Raw genomic sequence first — 20,094 nt, 5'->3', positions numbered from 1 at the left:
GGGCTCTTTCGAGGAGTTACAACCATGATTTTGTTGGAAACCGAATTGAAAGAAGGCATTTTCATAGTTGGTTGGTGAGAACGATTTGAGAGAGATGGAATTTGGGAGAGATGGAATTGAGAAACAATGGTGATAGTGGGATTGTAGGTGGTGGCGTGTGTGAGTGAATAATCATGGGTTAGGGAGGTGGGATTGACGAATATTGGAGGGGTTGGGAATGGCGTTTGAAATCAAGGAAACGTGTAGAAGTAAATCCCTACAATTGGGTAACGGATAATTTCAGTTTTTTTAAAAAGGAAGTGAAATCAAATTAAATACTTATTATTAATTAATAATAAAAACTATAAATAGATTAATAATTCCTTAAATAAATATAATTTGATTTTAAAATTAAATTAAATTAAATTGATATGTTATAGCCCGTAAATAATCTGTTATAAGCAAGAATATTTTAAAAATATATTTAAAACTCGTAAAATTGACTCTTAAATATGTATATGGGGTGATTATTCCAATATTTATTTATAAAAGAGACATAGAGATGTGATATTTATAAATATGACCTTTTATGATATTTTGCTATTTTGTTTTTTAACTATAAGTAGTTCATTTGATAATAATATTGCAAGAGTTAGGAAAGTTTTGATAGTTCACACAAATCAAAGGGTTTTAATATTTAAGAGCAAGGTATCAATTATGAGATTCAAATTGGATGTTCTAATAAATAATTCAACTTTAAAATCAATTTGATTTTAAATCGATAACTTCAGACACAAACTAGAAGTAGGTATAATATTATGGAATTGAGAAATTTAAGTCACGAATGATGAATGTGGTTTATAAATTGTATTTCTTGGACATGGATTCATGGAATATGACTTACAAGTTGTATTTATTGAGAACTATTTACAAGTGACGCTCAATGCATTCACGTATGATATTTAACACAAAGAAAATAGATAGTTCAAATAAAAGTACATGAACATCTTAGACGAAGACATGAGATATTATCAAATGGATACAATGGACATCTTAAGTGAAAGCATATGAATCGTATAAGTAGTATGAAAGACTTGAATAGGGCTGTTCAGAATTGAACCGAAAAAAAGTTATTGGTTTAGCAGTTTTGATAACGGTTTTGATTTTTTTTGTTATCGTGTTATCGGTTCTTAACGGTTTGAATTTTTTTCTTATTGGGTTAACCGATAACCCGATAGTAAATTAAATAGTTATATTTACACGATTTGTATATTAAGTACTTGACTTAGAGTTTGGTTTCCTACTTTTATTTTTTGTTGTCTCAAAACACTTGGTTATTCTACAATGTAAAAGTGTTTGTTTTTTAGCAAGATGTAACTTGTGAACTCATGTGCATGGTTTATTTGGTTTGTCACCTTGTTTCTAAGTGATTTTCAATGTTTTTTTGTGTGTCAAATCTTAACGGTTAAACCGATAACGATCAAAAATCAATAACCGATAAGCCAATATCTTAATGGTTCTATAACGATTTAGCATCTCTACAAACCGATAACCAATAAGCCAAACCGATAAACTTCAAAACCGAACCAAACCGACCGATACGCAACCCTACTTGACATAAACAAAGCAACAACAAGTGAATGAAGCATGTGAACACATAAATATAACATTATAGAGATTATTGTCACGTATAGTTTAAGACATCATTGACTTATATACGAAAAAACATATGATAGAGAGGTCGTGTTTCAATGATGAAAGAGAATTTAACCGTACATTATTTCAATCCTTAACATATTATTACAATCAAAATACTTCTTTATTAATTCAATCTATAACAAATGATGATAATAAGAACTACAATTATAAAGAAATATTTTAATCGCCCTAATACACTAAAAAGACAAATCTAAATACGGTAATAAAATACAAGTACATCAATTTTGTTTTATGACATTCAATATACTTTTTTTTTTTTTTTATCAAAATCAATAAAGTATAAAAAATTAATACATCTCGACTATTGAACATATAAAACAGGAAAAATTACAAATATGTCAACAAAAATTGCATCAAGCATTTAGAACCAGAAAATAGTATTGAGAATTAACTATACTCTATAGGACCAAAAATATAAATTATAAATCTAACAAAAATGAAAAAGAGGGAGAGAAAGGAGCAATTAACATAAATAGCCATCTATTAAAATAATAGCCAATATATATATTTTGTATATTTCACTAGCAATGTAATTAGGAAAAATTACATAAATACACAACTTAAGATATCACAATCTCTAAAATTTCCTATCATTTTAAAAAAATTACAAAATTCCCTCTTGGACACATTACATCCCCTTTCGGATACATCCCTATCCTCTCAGATGCATCTCTATCCCCTCTCAAATAGGGGTGTTCATGGTTCGATTTGAATCGGTTATTGGTTAAAACCAAAATCAAACTAATTTAATCGGTTTTTATATTTCAAAAACCAAACCAAACCCAACGAAAAAATAGCTATCGGTTTGATTAATGTTGATTTGGTTCATTTTTTCGATTTGAAAATAATAAATTTGTTGAGGGCATACCATCTTGATAGACATAGACACCTAGTACATGAGAAATCCATCGAAAAACTACTGTGGATTCAATTAAACAACACTAGAGTTAATATTACACGAACAAAGTGATTCAATCTTAGAGAATGTGTGATTATCTGATGTGAACTGTGATAGGCAAGACTAAAATAACGATTTTTGATGGACTTGCTCTTAGGATTTCAATAGTTGGGCTTAAAAATGATAAAGTTAAAGACTTAAAATTAATTAAAATTTAACAAAATATTTATATTTTACTTATGAATAATATAATAATTATAAAATTTATATATATAATTTCTCAGTTCGATTTGGTTATTTTTGAGGTTTTTTTAGTGAAACCAAAATTAAACCAAATAGTATCGGTTTTCGAAATTTTAAACCAAACCTAACCAAAATATCGGGGTTTTAAATCGTTTGGTTAAGATTGCGGTTTGGTTTTGTAACCATAACCATGAACAACCCTACTATCAGATACATCTATATCCTCTTGAATACATTCCTATCCCCCTCGGATACATCTCTATCTTCTCTTGAATACATCTCTATCCTCTCGGACATATCTCTATCCCATCAGATACATCTCTATCTTCTCTCTCGAATACATCCCTTCCATTAAGTAATGTATCAGACAACCAATGAATGTATCCGAGAGCAATGAAAATTTTGAGATTTTGTAATTAGAAAACTTTCGGGATATGATGTAATTAGCCCCCAAATATATGAGATTTCCGTAAGTTATACATGTAATTATTTTCAGTCGATCGGGCCAATTAATTTTCCAATTGGATCACATGCTTCGGGTCATCGTTTGGACTCTTTACCTAAGGCCCAATTTTTCACAACAAAGGCCCAGTACAGTTTCACGCCTTAAAAAAGCCCCTATAAATTCAACTCTCCCAAAAACCCTAACCCTAGTATTCCAACTTTCGCAGCTTCCAAACGATTTGCAGCTTCTCCGACGACCGGCGACTCAGAAATCAACCATGGGTAAGCTCCGGCGACTCTTAAATACATTTCTCTTCATTGTCAGTTTTTTCAATTTTTGCCATTTTTTCTCAGAATAGGTACAATTATTCCGTAGTGTAATGGAACTATAATTAATGGATCTTCATCCACATAGAAGATCATATAGCCAATTTAAGTGTCTTAATTTAACTGTGCACGGAGTTTTAAGAAATGAAGACGGAATTTTGAATGTTGTGATCTTAAATTTGTCATGTAGAGTGGATAAAGGGAAGCAAAGACAGTTAAATTGGGACGGATGGAGTAGTAGTTGTAGTTGTTGAATGAGGATTGATTTTTAGTTTTTGTTATTGTTAATTGTAGGTAAGGTTCACGGATCACTTGCTCGTGCCGGTAAGGTTAGGGGGCAAACACCAAAGGTTGCAAAGCAGGATAAGAAGAAGAAGCCAAGAGGACGTGCACACAAGCGTATGCAATACAATCGCAGATTCGTCACTGCTGGTAACCTTGCTTTCCTTTTGTTAGTTCACTTTATGAATGGATGTTTACTGCCTCATGCTTGAATTGTATATGCAAGTAAAAACTAATAAAATTTATGCCTATATGTAAGTAAAAACTAATAAAGTTTACGCCTTTAACCAAGTTTTAATCTTTTGTCTGGAAGTAGTAGTTGTTTCATTGGTACACAATACCTTCTAGCTTAAATTTTTTTATTGTTTCTATGGTATCCATCTGCACATGCAAATGTATATGAATTTACCAATTGTATATTAGTTGACATTAACACATCCTTTTCAAGATTAGGGAAAGCTTAAACCAGATTCGATCTGTTAATCAACTGTAGTCGCACACAATTATACATAAGAGTATGTGTGTGTCTGTGTCTCTGTACAAATCACTTATGCATGGTCCATATACTCGAGTATTCAAGATTGTTCATTTCTGTAGAAGCAGCTTTGCTGGTGTATGTATGTTCTAAATGAAATTTCACCTTTTATGGAACCTCCCTAATAAACCTTTGAATCTTAGCTACTAAGCATTATAGTCTACTTTGGGGACTGTCGAATCTTAATAATATATAATATCTCTGTGGTCTAGTTTGAGTTCATCTGTTTCTTTATGTGCAGTATATGATCTTAACACAGTGATATTCTATTTCGTTTCTTCTTTTAAAGAAACAAGTAATGTAACTGTCAACACCTGTAGACATACACAATGATGTTCAGAGACTAAATGTGTGTACAAATTGCGTATGTACCTCACTTAGACGTGCTTATTGAGTATAATAATTATGCTTGTATTATGCTGGTTATGAAAGTTCTGGGGAAATTTTACCTTATAGGAGAGTTTTGATTGCAAATCTTCTGTAAAGTATCTCTGCTAGTAAGTAGTATTCCAGATGAGAGTTCTGATTGCAAATCTTCTGTAAAGTATCTGTGCTGTTTAATTTGAGGTTTCCTATTTATCTGCCATCATTGTATGATCCTAGCATTGAATCTGTTGTATTTCTATGAACAAGGGGCTGTGATGTTTCTTCTTTGTTTACTTTTTATTTGTATTTGGTAAATACATGTATATGTGCTTTATTTTGCTTGGTAACTTTTTGACATGTGAAATTTGTTTCTTACGGAATGCTGTTTATGTCTGCTTGCAGTTGTTGGCTTTGGAAAGAAGAGAGGACCAAACTCTTCCGAGAAGTAGACGATGACTTAAGTTATTTTAGGTTGAGAAGTTACCGCTTCAAAAGTTTTCATCTTTGTGATGTTTATAAATTTTGATTCTCAAACCTCATAATGAGAGAAGACTAGCTTATTACTGGTGTTTGTAGGATGAACGATTACGTTCTGTTTTGCAAGAATTAATTGAATTTTATCCTTCCGTCTTTTATACTTCTATCATTTTTATTCATGGTATGCTATTAATAGTTTGATGATTCTTGGGAGTCATCCTTGTTGCTCTTGCTATGCTAGTAGAGCAGATAAACATGATAGAATGTTTAGGCACAGAGGTTACCTTATGATGTTCTATTAGTTCAGTGGGATCATTCTGATAGTTTCATTTGATAGGCATTTCCGACAGCATTTGGTTGGTAAAAAATACACTCTGTGTATATGTGGATCCAAAATTTGAAGTTTATGGGTTAACTCGAAGTTCCCTCTTGTACTTCTTGTGTTACCTTATTGGTTCAGTGGTTCTAAACATTAATACAATATTGTACCGTATCATAGAAAGAAACTAGTACAAGTTAACAGAATTCATCTCTTGAAATTCAACACCATTTTTAGGTGTTTGGGATATGTTTTTTCACCCTATGTCATCAATAACATAGCTTTACATTTAGCTAAAAGAAGAGAATGTATAAGCAAGAAACTACGTTGTTTGCAATTCAATTGTCTCTATGGGTATCCTTAGAGAAGCACAATGGGGATTCAATATCAATAGCGTACAACAATTATACCTCAGTCCCAAATAAGTTGGGGTCGTTTATATCAATCACATTGAAAAGAGAAAACAATTATGTGATGAAATCAAGATTCTTTATGACTTGCACCAATAGGCAATAGCATCACTGATGGCAATAACCTTTTTTTGGATGATGATCAACCAAACTAGCTCCAACACCAACTTGATTTGGGACAAGCTTAGATAGATATCAAGTAAATAGAAAGAGAGGAACCTATTTCTGCTCGGCTGCATGTAGTAGAAATTATTTTCATCCGCGAGGTCTCCACTCTCCCAGAGGACCTTACAACTCGTCATGAACATTTTGATCCCGAGTGGTTGATTTTAGCTGATGTTCAAGAAGGTAAGTCGTGGCTAACGATGCATGTAAAGCAACACCATATGGAAGTGCATCTTCATTGACTCTGTAGAAAGGGGAGTGTCCTGACTCGAATCGTCCTTTAGTTTCATCAACCATTCCAAGTAAGTAGAAGTATCCAGGAAAAGCCTCAGCAAAGAACGAAAAATCTTCTGAGCCCATCGTTGGTTTCTTTTCTAGGATCTTGTCGATACCAAGCATCTGTCCAGCTACATTTCGGAAATGTTCATGCAAAGCTTTATTATTCACTGTCACCGGGTAAAACGGCCTATTTTTTGTGTCAAAATCAACTGTTGCATTGCACCTTTGTACAGCAGCTTGTCGAGTGATAACCTGTAAATTGTTTCCAACAGTAGCGGAGCCATGAATTTTACTAAGGGGTGACACAATATAAAAGAATTAGACACACGTAGAAAATAAACAGTGTAATTTTTCACTCAACAAGTCGAGTTTTTACCATTCAATAGTCATAGCACATTCTTTCCATGGAACAACCTTCAACTATCATATGATAGTTTGGGCATTCAAGTACAAATATTGAAAGTATACCTCTACGATTCTCTGTTTAAGTTGTGTGAAGCTTTCTTTTGAGAACGCCCTGAAAGTTCCACCGATTGTTACAGAGTCGGGTATAACATTAAATGCACCACCACCTTTGAACTTTGCAACCGTAACAACCTGCAAAATCATACGTCTTTGAGGTAATCGATACATAAGTTGTAAAGGTCAAAGTTAAGTCCTTGGAGAATGAAAAAGGTATGAGTCTTGTTCTTGAACATTGAAAATGATCATGTTTATTTTATAAGTGTTACTATTCCATATGACACTTCTGCATCGATCTCAAGAAATTTTGAGGATGCTAAGATAAATGTGCGGTCATACAAGATTAGAAATGATCACATTCACAAGAAGGTTTAAGTAGCACATATAGAGTATAAATTGATAGAATATCATTTGAGATGATTTGGTCATGTCCTGTGTCTACCTCCCGATGCACCGGTAGGTGAGTGTGAAACCATGGTGAGTGAATATGTTAAAAAAAGGTCAAGGTAAACCTAAAATCACATAGAAAGAAGTTGTCTCGAAGAATCTACAATTTCTTGGGATCCATGCACATTTAGCGAAAGATAGGATAGTAAACCTAAAATCACATGAAAGGAAATTGTCTCAAAGAATCTACAATTTCTTGGGATCGATCCATGCACATTTCGCGAAACATAGGATATAGTGGAAGAAAAAGATCTATGTAGACGATAAATATTAGTCGAGAATATGGTTTAGACATGTTAGTACTTTTATTGTAGGTCCAATGTTTAGGAGTGGTTTAGCCTTTCGGAAATTTAGAAAAATATAGACAACTTGCGTACTTTTTCTTTGTATTTGCATATAATATTGGCTTGAGATGAATTTAATTAGAGTAACATGATCAGTAAGGATTCACATAGCCGACCCTAAACTTGCTTGGAACTGAGGTGTAGTAGTGGTTGTTGTATAAATAACCTTTGCACAACTGCTAGAACATATGCAAGTTTTGAGATATATGTGCATGTGTTGATATTCACATGATACTAAGATTAAGGAGAAAGAGAGAGAGAGAGAGTGAGAGAGCGCGCACCTGTGAATCCAAGGGATCAGTTTCCCGCGAAACAAGATGTTGTAAACTAACTATGATGTTAGAAGCTGCTAATATTGGATCTATAGCATGCTGAGGAATTGCGGCATGACCGCCTTTCCCCTTTATTACTGCCTCAAAGAAGCCACTTCCAGCCATGATAGGGCCAGAACTGGCAGCAACTGTGCCAATAGGACTTCTGGGGGAAACATGCAGACCAAAGATGGCATCAACATTGTCAAGTATCCCAGATTCAAGCATTTTCTTTGCACCTCCACCTCCCTCCTCGGCTGGCTGAAAAACCAAAAGCACAGTTCCCTGCCATCAAAAAGTTCGATCTGTCAATCCCGGGACTCGCAACTCAATAAACATCCATGGTTATTCATATATGTTGATCCAACTGTTTAGCCCTTGAACACGCCGCTAATATCTTCACAACAAGCTACATAAGCGTTATTGCTTATGGTATAAGTTATCCGACTAACCAAGGAGTTCTTAATCCATAGCAACAAGAGGACCAAGTCAGTTGAATGAAGAAATTAAGGTCTAGAACTACGCTGCTCGAACTCTCCAAATGCTTCTGCACCCATTTTCGGATTCTCTAATAATGCACCCCTTTTGGGGGATCCAACACGCACCCGATAACATTTTTGAAGAGTTCGAGCAACATAGGTCCAGATAACCCTTCTAAACAGAACTATCGACAATCTACAACTTCTATATATCAAAAGAAACTATAAGGTAACTGAGAGCAACTACTGAACTTCTTTTTGACAAAAAACTACTGAACTTTTATCTATTGAGCAACTTTCCCTCATTCAATCCAAGCTAAGAGAGAGAACTACAGTATGAACCTGCAAATCATCGCGCTTCTCCTGAAGAATCTTAGCAGCACCTAAAAGCATAGCAACATGGGCATCGTGTCCACAAGCATGCATCTTGCCCGGAATTTTACTCTTGTGTTTCCAGTCCACTTCTTCCTGCGCCAATCAACAACATATTGAAGGCAAAGTGCAACACATAAGTTACATATTAGAGTTTTACATCTAGAGTTCCCCTCCCCCCAAAAGAAAACATATTGTTACAAACATCTACCACAAATTATCAATATATACAATAAGGCAGATCAACCTCACATTGTCATTTGTCTAAACTATCTGACATTGACAAGAAAGGAATACAACAACAATTACGCCTCAATCTTTAACAAGTTAGAGTCAACTATACGAATCCTCACAGCCCATGTCACCCCATTTAAGCTCATCCCATGCCAATATATTTGCAAAAGAAGAAAAAAAGAACATGACTAGAACATTTACAAGAAAGGAATACAACAACAACTCCGCTTCAATCTCCAACAAGTTAGGGTCAGCTATATGAATCCACAGAGACCATATCACTCTATTATAGCTCATCTCAGTCCAACATAATTGCAAACTTAAAAAAAAGTACTAAAATGACCAACACCTTGACAATAAATGAATATATGTACATACATTTAGAAATGCACCTAAAACATACAATCTCTAACAAGTTAGGGTCAACTATATGAATCCGCATAGACCATGTCGCGCCATTTAGGCTCAACTCAAAACAATATAATTCCAAATTACACGAAGTACTAACATGACTATAAAATTGACAAGAAAGGAATACAACAGCGGTTACACCTCAATCCCCACCAAGTTAGTGTCAACTATATGAATCCTCACATACCATATCTTTCCATTTAACCTCATCTCAGGCCAATATAATTGTCAAATAAGAAAAACACAACTAGCATGACTGAGAAAACATTGACAAGAAAGGAATACAAGTATACAACAACGATTACGCCTCAATCCCCACCAAGTTAGTGTCACCTAATTGAATCCTCGTAGACCATGTCACTCCATTTAAGCTCATCTCAGACCAAAAAAAATTAAATACTAACATGACTATAACATTGACAAGAAAGGAATACAACATCAACTCCTCAATCCCCACCAAGTTAGTGTCAACCATATGAATCCACACAGACCATGTCACTCCATTTAAGCTCATTTCAAACCAATATAATTGCAAAATAACAAAAAATACTAACATGACTAAAACATTAACAAGCAATGAATATACACACACATTTAAGAAACACACATAAAAACTAGTTATTGGTAAAACACCTGCATAGCAAGAGCATCCATATCAGCTCTCAGAGCAACAAAGGGTGGTTTTCCAGTTCCAATAAAACCAACAACACCAGTAACAGCAACAGGGTACTTGTAAAAAATCCCCATTTTATCAAGCTCATTTCTAATAAGTTTACTAGTCTCAAATTCCTCAAACCCCAACTCAGGATTCTCATGAATAGTCCTCCTAATTCTCACTATCCAATCAAAAAGCTCAGGTCTTTTTGCAAGATTCAAGAAATTAACTGAAATATTTGCAAACTCCTCTTTGTTCAAAAAAGAAGAAATTGATAAGGTGGGTGTTGCTAAAAATGTGCATAAAATGGAAAAGCCAACAACCCATTTCAAGAAACCCATGAGAAATTATTTGGATGAAAAATGTTGAGTTCTTGAAAAAATAAATCTACTTCTTTTTTGCCCCTTTTTACTTGTAGTTTGGGGAATTCAGAATCAGAATCTAGCTGACTAGCCATAAGGGTGTGTTTGGTGAGGGAACACTAGAAATGTTTTGATGCTATGCAGTGGATGAGACTTGCTTCTCTTTTAACTAGATATTTTGAGACTTGGTATGAACATGAATGAGGCCCTACAGGTAGGGGTGTTCACGAGTTGGTTTGGAATTTTGGATCGATTATTGGTCAAAATCAAAACCAAAACCGAACCAACTTAATCGGTTTTAAAATTATCAAAACCAAACCAAACCAAATATAATATACATTTATCGATTTTGTGGTTATCGGTTTCAGTTTAGTTTGGTTCGGTTATTAACCATAAATAAAAATAAAAGAAAAAATTCATTCAAAATGTGAAAAAAGTGACAACAATCCATTCAAAACAAAAAAATAGTTAAAATAACTGAAATTATTGAACTTTCTATCACTGAATTTATTATGATTAAAGCTTTAAAATTCATTATATTGGCTTAGAAGGAAGAGACATTAACATTTTTAGTCCCACAAAAAATTGTCACAAACACTCTTATACATGAAATCAATAAAATAAATATTTTCACCTTGAGAATTTTTGCTTTCAATAAGTAAATTATAATGAAAACATATATAAGATCTTTAAAATTGTTTATAAAAATAATATATTAAGTATGTATATTAATAAAATATATGTATATAATTCATCGGTTTGGTTCGGTTATTTCTTCGATTTTTTCGAATAAAACCATAACCAAACAAAATACCATCGGTTTTCAAAAATCTAAAACCAAACCAAACCAAACCCAAATAAAATCGATTTTATTTTATTGGTTTGGTTCGATTTTTCGGTTTGGATCGATTTTTATCCAAACCGTGAACACCGCTACCTACAGGGCATATGAATCTAAATTACATATGAATCTAAATTAATCCAACTTCAATATGTGTATCAGACATTGAATGAAAAATAAAAAAAGAAGAAGATATTTTGCAATATTTTCATGTTTTATTGATAAAAAAGTATTATGAAGATAAATTTATTACATAGGTATAAATATTAAATTCATCACAAGAAAATTATTGACATGGACAAGATGATTTGTGAAAAAAGTGAGCAAAGAGTGTTTTTTAAAGACTTAATTGAGATCATCATTGTTGTTTTGGACTCTTCATTAATATTGTTATACCCGTATCAGATACTATAAAAAAATACTTATTTTGAAGGATCTAACGTGCATCCAATGCTATTCTTGACGAGTACGAACAACTTGCTTTCACATATCTTTAGATATCTATAAGGGTCATTATGTATTTAGATTTGTTGCAGAAAATTGAGATTTTCATGAAAACATTACCATTTGTGGTCCATGCTCAAAAAAACTTTATGCTATTTTTGTTTAGTGATGTTGTTAGCATGGCCCTTGCTCAATGTTTGACAAAGCACAAATCGAGAAATGGTCTAAAATATCTGGCGAATCACTGAAGAGTAGTTTTCATATATGCTACTTTGACACTTTAAAATATCTGGTTTAAAATCAGGGGCGAAGCTAGGTGGGGGTTCGTGGGTTTAGACGAACTCAATCCCTTTTTCGTAGGCCTTGTATTTGGAAATTTTTTTATTATGGGTGAGGCGCACATAGTGTCAGTTGTGTGAGGCGTTTTTTGGCTGCCATTTGTATATTGTGGGGCCCATATTGTACTTGTTTCATTTCCTTACTTTTTCTCTTTCCATTTTTAATCTTTTCTTATACTTCTTTCTTTCTTACTTGCATTTTCTTTGTTTGCTTGCCAACTCTCTTTGTAATTTTATTTTAATAGAAAGAAACTTTAGAACTCACCGACGGATATATATATATATAATAATATATCAGATGAAATTAAATTATTATTTTTTAAATAAATTCAAAGAGATTGAAGATAGTGAAACTAAAATAAATAAATTGAACTCTCACAAAAATGTAAAAATTCATATAATCAACCAATTGAGCTACTAAAATTCATTCGGTATTATTTATTACAAAATTCACAATTTAATTTTAATTATTTAAATTTTAGTCATTAATTTATTTTTTGAGATTTTCAATTTTAACCACCCAATTCTTAATTGCCTTGTAACTCTTCTTAATACACTCTATTTTAATTATCTAAAATAAATAATAATTCCGAATTTTTTTTCTTAATAATATGAGACGGAGGGACCACAAGTTTGTATAGAACCTTTTCTCAATTAATAAATGCTAACATAATGTACATTCTCACTAGTCACTACGATAAATAATTTAACTAATGAAATAATTTATATTTTGTGTAAATGAAACGCAACATGATAAAATTAACCAACAATCATTTAATGAGATTTTCGAGTTTTCAAAACAAACGATATCACTTTCTTTTTTTCCGCTCTTTTTTCATATTGTCCTCCATTTCTTCACCCCATTGCTTTAGTAGCATTAAAGGGTTTATTTAATAGGTGATTAGAATTATGCATGTCTTCAATTTGGTATTTGACGTTAATAGTAAATTAGTTTGAAGACAATAAAAAATACACAAATCTTATCTTATCTTGTAATATAGAACTATTTTTAAAAGTAACGCGAGTTTAAAGAAAATAGAGTGTAAACAAATTTCAATATAAGAATAATATTTTAATAGATATTCAATTCAACACGTTAAATAAATGTGGATATAAAATAGAAAATAAAAATATTGATCAACTAATAATATGACTTTTTATTCCCTTGTCACTTTTCCACTTTCAATATAATATTTTAATTTATTTTAATTGAAGTTGACATGGACCCCACAATTATCTTGCAATTCCCACTCAAACTTTACATTCTCTCTCCCTTTTGGTTCATTTTTCAGCCTTAACTAATAGTTTGGGCCCCACGATCCACATGTCAAAAAATGGGTGGAGCCTCTTCCAACTTTGGTTGGTTGGGCCTCACCCATAATAAAAAATTTCTTGTATTTGTACTGAAAAATTAAGCAAATATATATGTATTAACTTGTAAATTCATAACAAAACTGATTGACACTCATTGGTAAGGAAGGGGAAGGAAATTTAGAATAGAAGCCCCAAACTCCTAGTGGTTGTGCCTCTGTAATTAAAATGTACTACTTTTGAAGTATTCTACACGATATTTTTAAAGAATTTGAACAATATAGGTTTTTATTTGTTTGCCTTTTCTTTGCAATTTTTTTTGTACAAATGTCATTTTGACGACAACATTTATGAAAATTGATCCACTTGATCAAACATTTCTTATTCTAGAGAAATGAATCCTATCTAATTCACTAATTCGTGGGAAAGATATCACTTTTTGTTTATCTAAGCAATACTTGTAGAAATTTGTTTGCGGTTACTAAAGAACTCTTTAATCATAATTTCTCATATGTATAGAAACAAATAAAAAGAACATATACAATGGAAAAGAAAGGGAAGGTATAAAGAATTTCTACGATTTAATAATTGAATAAAAGAAAATAGAGAATTTCAACCTCTAAAAAGAATACAAGAGAATGAAATTAATTTCTTTAAAAATTAATCACAACCAGAAAAAATAATAAGAAAAAAACTGCAATGGAAGCTGTATCACATTGCCTAATGAATCATATAAGTAATTGCCAAAGCAACCAACATTAGCACATAAGCTATACCTTGGTCAATTGCAACTCCTGCAAAAATCAAATCAACAAAAACACATTTAATATTTGCATTTTTGGAAAAAATAAAATGAATGTATACCAAAACATAGAATTTTATATAAAATTAAAAAAACATGAATTTATGCTAACGAAACCTAATCTTATAACCCCAATGACAATCAAGGGGTAGGGTGGGATGATTGAAATTCATATATCTTTATCTAGAAGTCTCAACTTCAAAACACAAAAACAAGTTGTCTTGGTAAAAAACACTTTATCCCTTCACAGGCCACTCAAGGCAAATCCAAATTAGTGAAATTTTCTGCATCTTTAATAAGCATTATCGAGTTCGAAACTTGAGAATGAAAAATTCCTTAATAGTGAGCATTTTATCCATTCATAAGCCTACTCATGCGAATCTAAATTAATCAGCTAGTAAACCTCAAATATACCATATAGTTAAACCAAAAAAAGGTGTATATGCAATGTATGTATCATGTACATCACAACATGTTCTCTTACATACTATACATATAAGTGGTACTATTGCTTATAAATCCTAGATCTATTAATCAAATCAAGAATTGTTCATTCATACATTATTATTATAAAAACTCAAATAAGAACTATTTCTCCCTTAACTAGAGGTCTCGGGTTTGTTCCTTGGTCATGCTCCAATACAGATACTAAACACCGAGGGGGAGGGGCTGAAGAAAGAACTTACCATCACTTGTAGGAGCAGGAGCAGGCTCAGGTACTTGAGCATTGATAGAAGGAATAACCAAAGCCATAACCAAACCAAAAATAGCCATTAAACAGAGTCTCAACACCTCCATTTTTTCTTCTTTCTTGAGAGTTGAGACTCTTTTAATGTTTGTTTTCACTAAAAAAGAAAAAATTGGGGTTTTATAAATAAGGAAGGGAATTTTTAATCCCTTATTTCCTTCATTTTTTATTTTATGAAATTTTGGTTGTAAAGGATCTCCATTCAGTATACACTCTGTCAAATTAAATTTCTTTCCAATTTGGAAAAGATTCAATAATAGGAAGTTTTTATTAGCCGTTAATAAAGGGACAGGTGTAAGGTTGAGATTCACTGCACGTTATGAGTACAGATTGTTTTGAGTTGTACAGTATAAAAAATAATTTGTGGACCTATTCCAATTAATGAAAATTCCTTCCCCACTTGCCACTTGCCAAACATGAATGTTTGTCCTATATATTCCTTCCTTATTTTTTGAAATTTTAAAATAGAGTTGGTCGTTCCTTTTTTGACGTTTTTGTAGCTGGCTAATAACCGTTATTGGGACTTTAATTCAATTATTGGAACTTTAATTCAGCCGCTAATCAGTAGTTCCATCCCCCAAATTGACGGTTTTCTTTAATATTGCATAAAGTACTTTGGTGTCGAAATAACACGACGAAATGACATGTAAATTTGAATTAATCAGTCAATAAAATCTCCCCATCTAGTATGATAGTATCCACAAACAGTTTTCTATATGGGTCAGTGTCACAATATCCTCTAGCACGAGATTTTGAGGAATCATGAGGGGAAAATACGAATTGAACTTACAATCTTTTCTGGAGAGAATAAGATATCCAGACATTCTGAAACATGGTAAAGAGAAAGAACATGCATAATGCTAATCAAAATTAATGGCTATTAAGCTGCCCAGACTACATATATGACAATGCTTTTAAGATCATTCAAATTATTAAAGCAAGAACCAACTGCTATACCACTGGAAAGAACAAACATAGTAAAAGGTAAAAGAACATAAGGGAAGCATATGTCAAACTAGCTTACGGCCAATTAAAGTTCACCCTCAGTAACTGCAAGAGGAACCACTGCTGGCAACTCTAAGTAGTCAAAGTCATCTGTTATTCCGACCTACCATAAGACAAGAAAAAGACTAATTCAACATGGTAGTGGAAAATTTGCTAGTAAACTGTGTATCTACATTTAGTTTGTTTCTTCCAATCATTTCATTATTTGTTTATTTCAGTCTGTATTCATAACCCTTTCAAATTTGAAAATATGATCTTAACCTTAGCACAAATAACTTAACCATTTTAAACTGAAGCTAGTTATTCCAATGGAGAAAGGCGATAATAATCAAGTTCAAAAGCACCCAACAAGAAACAGTGAAAACCCAAGAGAGAAAGAGAGGATTATAGGGGTCTAGGATCAGGTGTAAGGGCCACAAGGCTTATGGGAGGGATGGGATAGAAAGTGTTGAAGGATAATTTGGTCAATGTATAACTTTCTAGGGGAGAACTTTTTTACAAGTACAGGGAGTTGATCTAATTCTGCTTTGAATTTTAAAAATGATTGATGGTGTTACATTAGTCATTAAGGTGGAGGGACATACAGAGGATTATAAAGAAGAGAGGAATCATGGTAGCAAAATCGATATGAAATATGGCTAAGTCTCTTTAACTTTCTAAACCTCTTCTGATATATAGGGGTGCATGATCAAACAGTAGTTCACAATCCTATACAAGCAAATTCATGGCTCTTTATGATGGATTTCGCTTCTTACCTCATTGTATAGCTGATCAAGTTGCTCTTTTGCTTGGGGAAAGTTATTTGAACACCATTGTCTCAATGTGAAGATGTTATCTGTATAGAAAATGCACACGATAGTTAAGAAAGAGAGCAATAAGGGAAGCATACAAGGTAATGACTGGATAATGCAGGAACAGTCAAACCTGTCCATCTATTAGCTGCTGAATGGGCAACTTCAATCGCCTTCTCTGCCAAAAAGAACTTCCCAAGTCAGGAAACACCCACATTCTGGTAAAGAGAAGCATACTGGTGCATGCAAATAGACAGCTGAATAATAAAACATATTGTCTGGCAAATACTGTTGGAGCCTAAAAAGTATGTTCAGAGTTCCTTACTCATTGCTTCAATAGTAGCAGGATCATTATCAGCGTACTGCATCAACTCTTCCTGAATAAGAAAATAATCTCACCTTAGTTTTTTCAGAATAAAAATGCTTACCCATATTCATCTAAATATCATATTAATTTCGCAAGCTCCAAAACATCAAAGGCACGCCTCAACCTTAAGTTCCTTATGTTTCTGTTCAATAGATTTCAGCTCATTCAAGGCCTCTTCTCGGGCATCCTAGTAAAGCCACAGAAGAGAAAAGTAGAAACGGTCTGTTAGTTAACCTAATCTATACAAAATTGTGTCAAGATTATCCTAGAGGACCATATAGAACTTAGTGAACTTACAGATTCTTCACGTCCCTTTTTCAAGGCCTTGCATTGTTCAACAAGTTCAGTGTGCCGCTTATTATTGTTCTGGAGATCAGTTTCAAGCTTTTTATAGACAGTTCTCAGCTGTTGAATGAACATCATGTATGAAGCAGCTGAAAATAAATATGACAAGCATGTGCAAAGATTAATCCAAACACTTACCTGGTTCCCAGCACAACTAGGCAGACTCCAAAAGTATACCTGGAATTATTAAGTCATTTAACATACTTGAGATTGATTGTAAAAAATGAACATGCTTGAGATTATAGACTTGTGGAGGGATACGGATGATGCTTTTATACCACATAAAATATAGATGATCAACTTTATGCTTACAGCAAAGGATTAAAAAGACAATGCTGTTATAACACAAAGCAGACATTACTCACAGAAGTCCCTATCTTGTCTTTAAACACAAGATCATCATCCACCAAAGATTGGATAACGTCTTTCACTGACTGGCTGATAACACCTTTCTTAGGACCCGACTTTTCAAGTTCCTTAAGCTGAAATGACAAGGAATTGAAAAAAGTAATACTAATTGAATTATAATGCAGCAAGAATTATACTATAAATAAATAAAATGTGATTTGTCCTCCAGTAGTAATCGAAAGATGTTGAACCTATTCCAGAAGGCAACATGTGTTCCTATCATGGATCATGAAGGTCAGAAAGAACAGGATAAAAACAACTACATATGAAAAGAGTTTGGTGGATAAGGGAAGGTGAGACTCATTCTTGAAGACATAAAAACAGATACCATAAGAATAGCCTGGTCATTGAGGTATCTCCAGTATTATACAGGAGAAGACAACTAAGAGAGGATGTGACTGTTTCTTTCTAACTCTCTGATAAATGATGATTATCTGGTTAGAAATATCACAGACCGGTGTCAAACAAGAACCTTTCAGCTACTTCAAAACTTTTGAGCTGTCCGGTAAAACATCTAAAGATCCCCTTTTAAATTTGATTAGCATAAATGGTGCTAAAGATTTAACAGACCCAGACTAAAAACCCTTAAATAGGCATTCTTATCAACCCACAGATGAACACTGGTACAAAGCATAATAGATACAGAAAGAATAGTCAGAACAGATACATAAATAATAGGCAGGATGATGCTAAATATCTGCAAACGTAGCAGATTTCATGATACAATTGGTCCAGGGAAATCAGTTGCTAAAACTGGGTAAAAAAACGAAATAAGACATAGAAATTAGTTGATTCCCACACCTGATGTGACTGTGACATCAAATACGCATCAATACTAAAACCACTAGTTGAATTAAATGTCATTGATCTCCATTGTTATTTTGCATGATTTTATAGCAAAAATCAAAGGTATACAAGGAACTAGTATACTTACAAGGAAGAAACCTTGTGAATCATAAAAGATTTGTAGCATTTTCTCTCGTTTCTCATCCAAGGAAAGACCTCTTTTCTTCGACTGTATCATAAAAAACAGGAGTTGAATACTGAATATCACAAAATCATATGCATCAATGCAACATACTTCAATCAAATTGGATTGGATAGAATATAGAGTTCAAATTAGACTTCTAGATCTGCATGATTTACACCTTATTTGTTCCAACTTCCAATGCTAAAAAACTACATTCATTTAAATTATCTAGCCAAATAGCTATCTCAGCATGATAGAGCTCCAAACGTCTTGTTCTTTTTAGATAGTTACTTGCATAGACCACAGCTACATTAAGATGAATAGCCAAAAAAAGGATTACATGAAAATTGAAGAACAAATAAAATAGAAAACAATCCACACAGTCACCTGACTAATTACAACACCAGCAGCACGAAACAGATACTGAACTATAAGACTAAGCTTCGTCTTAAATGAATCAGATAACAAAGGGAGCAGACTAATTGAGGCTACAGAAGCACTTCCTACACAGAATCTAATGCAGTAAACTACATAACTCCTTCCTCTGTGTACATATACAAACACATGTGTATTCAAAAATGATGTTAAACTGCGGTATTTACCTTAATCAGAGCCAAAAAAAAAATCAATTACTGCAAATTCCACCAAAAAATCTGAAAAAATTCTAATGGAGCTGGTAAACTCCATTTCAGGATTTCGACACTGTGCGAATCAGATCCAGCAACGTATTTACAGTTGTTCAAAGCCGCAAACACACACAGATCAGTGAGAATAAAAAAAGCAATCCATATGTATTCAAAATTGATGTTAAACTGCGATAATAACCTTAATCGGAGTACAAAAAAAACTTCACAAAAAAAAAAAATACATCAATCACTGAAAAACTTCCACCAAAAGATTTGAAAATTTGTAATCGAACCAGTAAATTTCACTTAAGGATTTCGATACTGTAGAAATTAGGTCCAGCAACGTATTTACAGTCGTGAAAAGCAGCAAACACACACAGATCGATGAACACAAATTATTAAGCTACTGTTAATAGAGAATACAGAAATGCTTACCATTTCGAATCACCGATGATCGGCAGTTGGCTTTGTTGCAGTTGAAGCTGAACGGAGATGATAAACAAAAATTGGGAAGAGGCGTATTGAAGAAGAATCCAGAAGATATTTTTGGCGGGAATGTTTCGGTACTGAAAAAGTAG

The 20,094-nt window shown here is 33.0% G+C and overlaps 3 protein-coding genes across 5 annotated transcripts; 1 reads left to right on the top strand and 2 right to left on the bottom strand.

Annotated features, from left to right (window-relative positions):
* The first annotated feature begins 3,463 nt into the window (after positions 1 to 3,463).
* On the top strand, positions 3,464 to 5,430 carry LOC102582763 (40S ribosomal protein S30). The gene is made up of 3 exons (XM_006353451.2): positions 3,464 to 3,565; positions 3,905 to 4,042; positions 5,196 to 5,430. The coding sequence occupies exons 1-3, from the start codon at positions 3,562 to 3,564 to the stop codon at positions 5,240 to 5,242; spliced, it is 189 nt and encodes a 62-aa protein (XP_006353513.1). The 5' UTR covers positions 3,464 to 3,561; the 3' UTR covers positions 5,243 to 5,430.
* Positions 5,431 to 5,884: 454 nt separating this feature from the next.
* Positions 5,885 to 10,586, bottom strand: LOC102582416 (IAA-amino acid hydrolase ILR1-like 4). Its single transcript, XM_006353450.2, has 5 exons — positions 10,137 to 10,586; positions 8,829 to 8,954; positions 7,978 to 8,292; positions 6,912 to 7,040; positions 5,885 to 6,695 (listed from the first exon to the last, which is right to left on the bottom strand). The coding sequence occupies exons 1-5, from the start codon at positions 10,497 to 10,499 to the stop codon at positions 6,288 to 6,290; spliced, it is 1,341 nt and encodes a 446-aa protein (XP_006353512.1). The 5' UTR covers positions 10,500 to 10,586; the 3' UTR covers positions 5,885 to 6,287.
* A 3,364-nt stretch (positions 10,587 to 13,950) lies between these two features.
* Positions 13,951 to 20,094, bottom strand: LOC102581886 (meiotic nuclear division protein 1 homolog). Of its 3 annotated transcripts, none has more exons than XR_001474149.1 (11): positions 19,952 to 20,094; positions 18,855 to 18,935; positions 17,878 to 17,994; positions 17,651 to 17,689; positions 17,465 to 17,572; positions 17,292 to 17,354; positions 17,126 to 17,177; positions 16,934 to 16,978; positions 16,765 to 16,844; positions 14,943 to 16,112; positions 13,951 to 14,248 (listed from the first exon to the last, which is right to left on the bottom strand). XR_001474149.1 is itself a non-coding variant. In XM_006353449.2 (11 exons), exons 1-10 carry the CDS (start codon positions 19,952 to 19,954, stop codon positions 16,035 to 16,037), a joined length of 666 nt encoding a protein of 221 aa, XP_006353511.1. In that variant the 5' UTR covers positions 19,955 to 20,094; the 3' UTR covers positions 14,007 to 14,248; positions 16,029 to 16,034. The 3 variants fall into 3 exon arrangements, 1 of the variants encoding a protein (XP_006353511.1); XR_001474150.1 differs by having other exon boundaries at positions 17,465 to 17,533; XM_006353449.2 differs by having other exon boundaries at positions 14,007 to 14,248; positions 16,029 to 16,112.

The sequence above is a fragment of the Solanum tuberosum genome, unplaced genomic scaffold, assembly GCF_000226075.1.
Source record: "Solanum tuberosum cultivar DM 1-3 516 R44 unplaced genomic scaffold, SolTub_3.0 scf00155, whole genome shotgun sequence".
NCBI classification, from domain to species: domain Eukaryota; kingdom Viridiplantae; phylum Streptophyta; class Magnoliopsida; order Solanales; family Solanaceae; genus Solanum; species Solanum tuberosum.
Note: the sequence above shows the minus strand (reverse complement) of the source record. Positions and strands in the feature narration are given on the sequence as shown.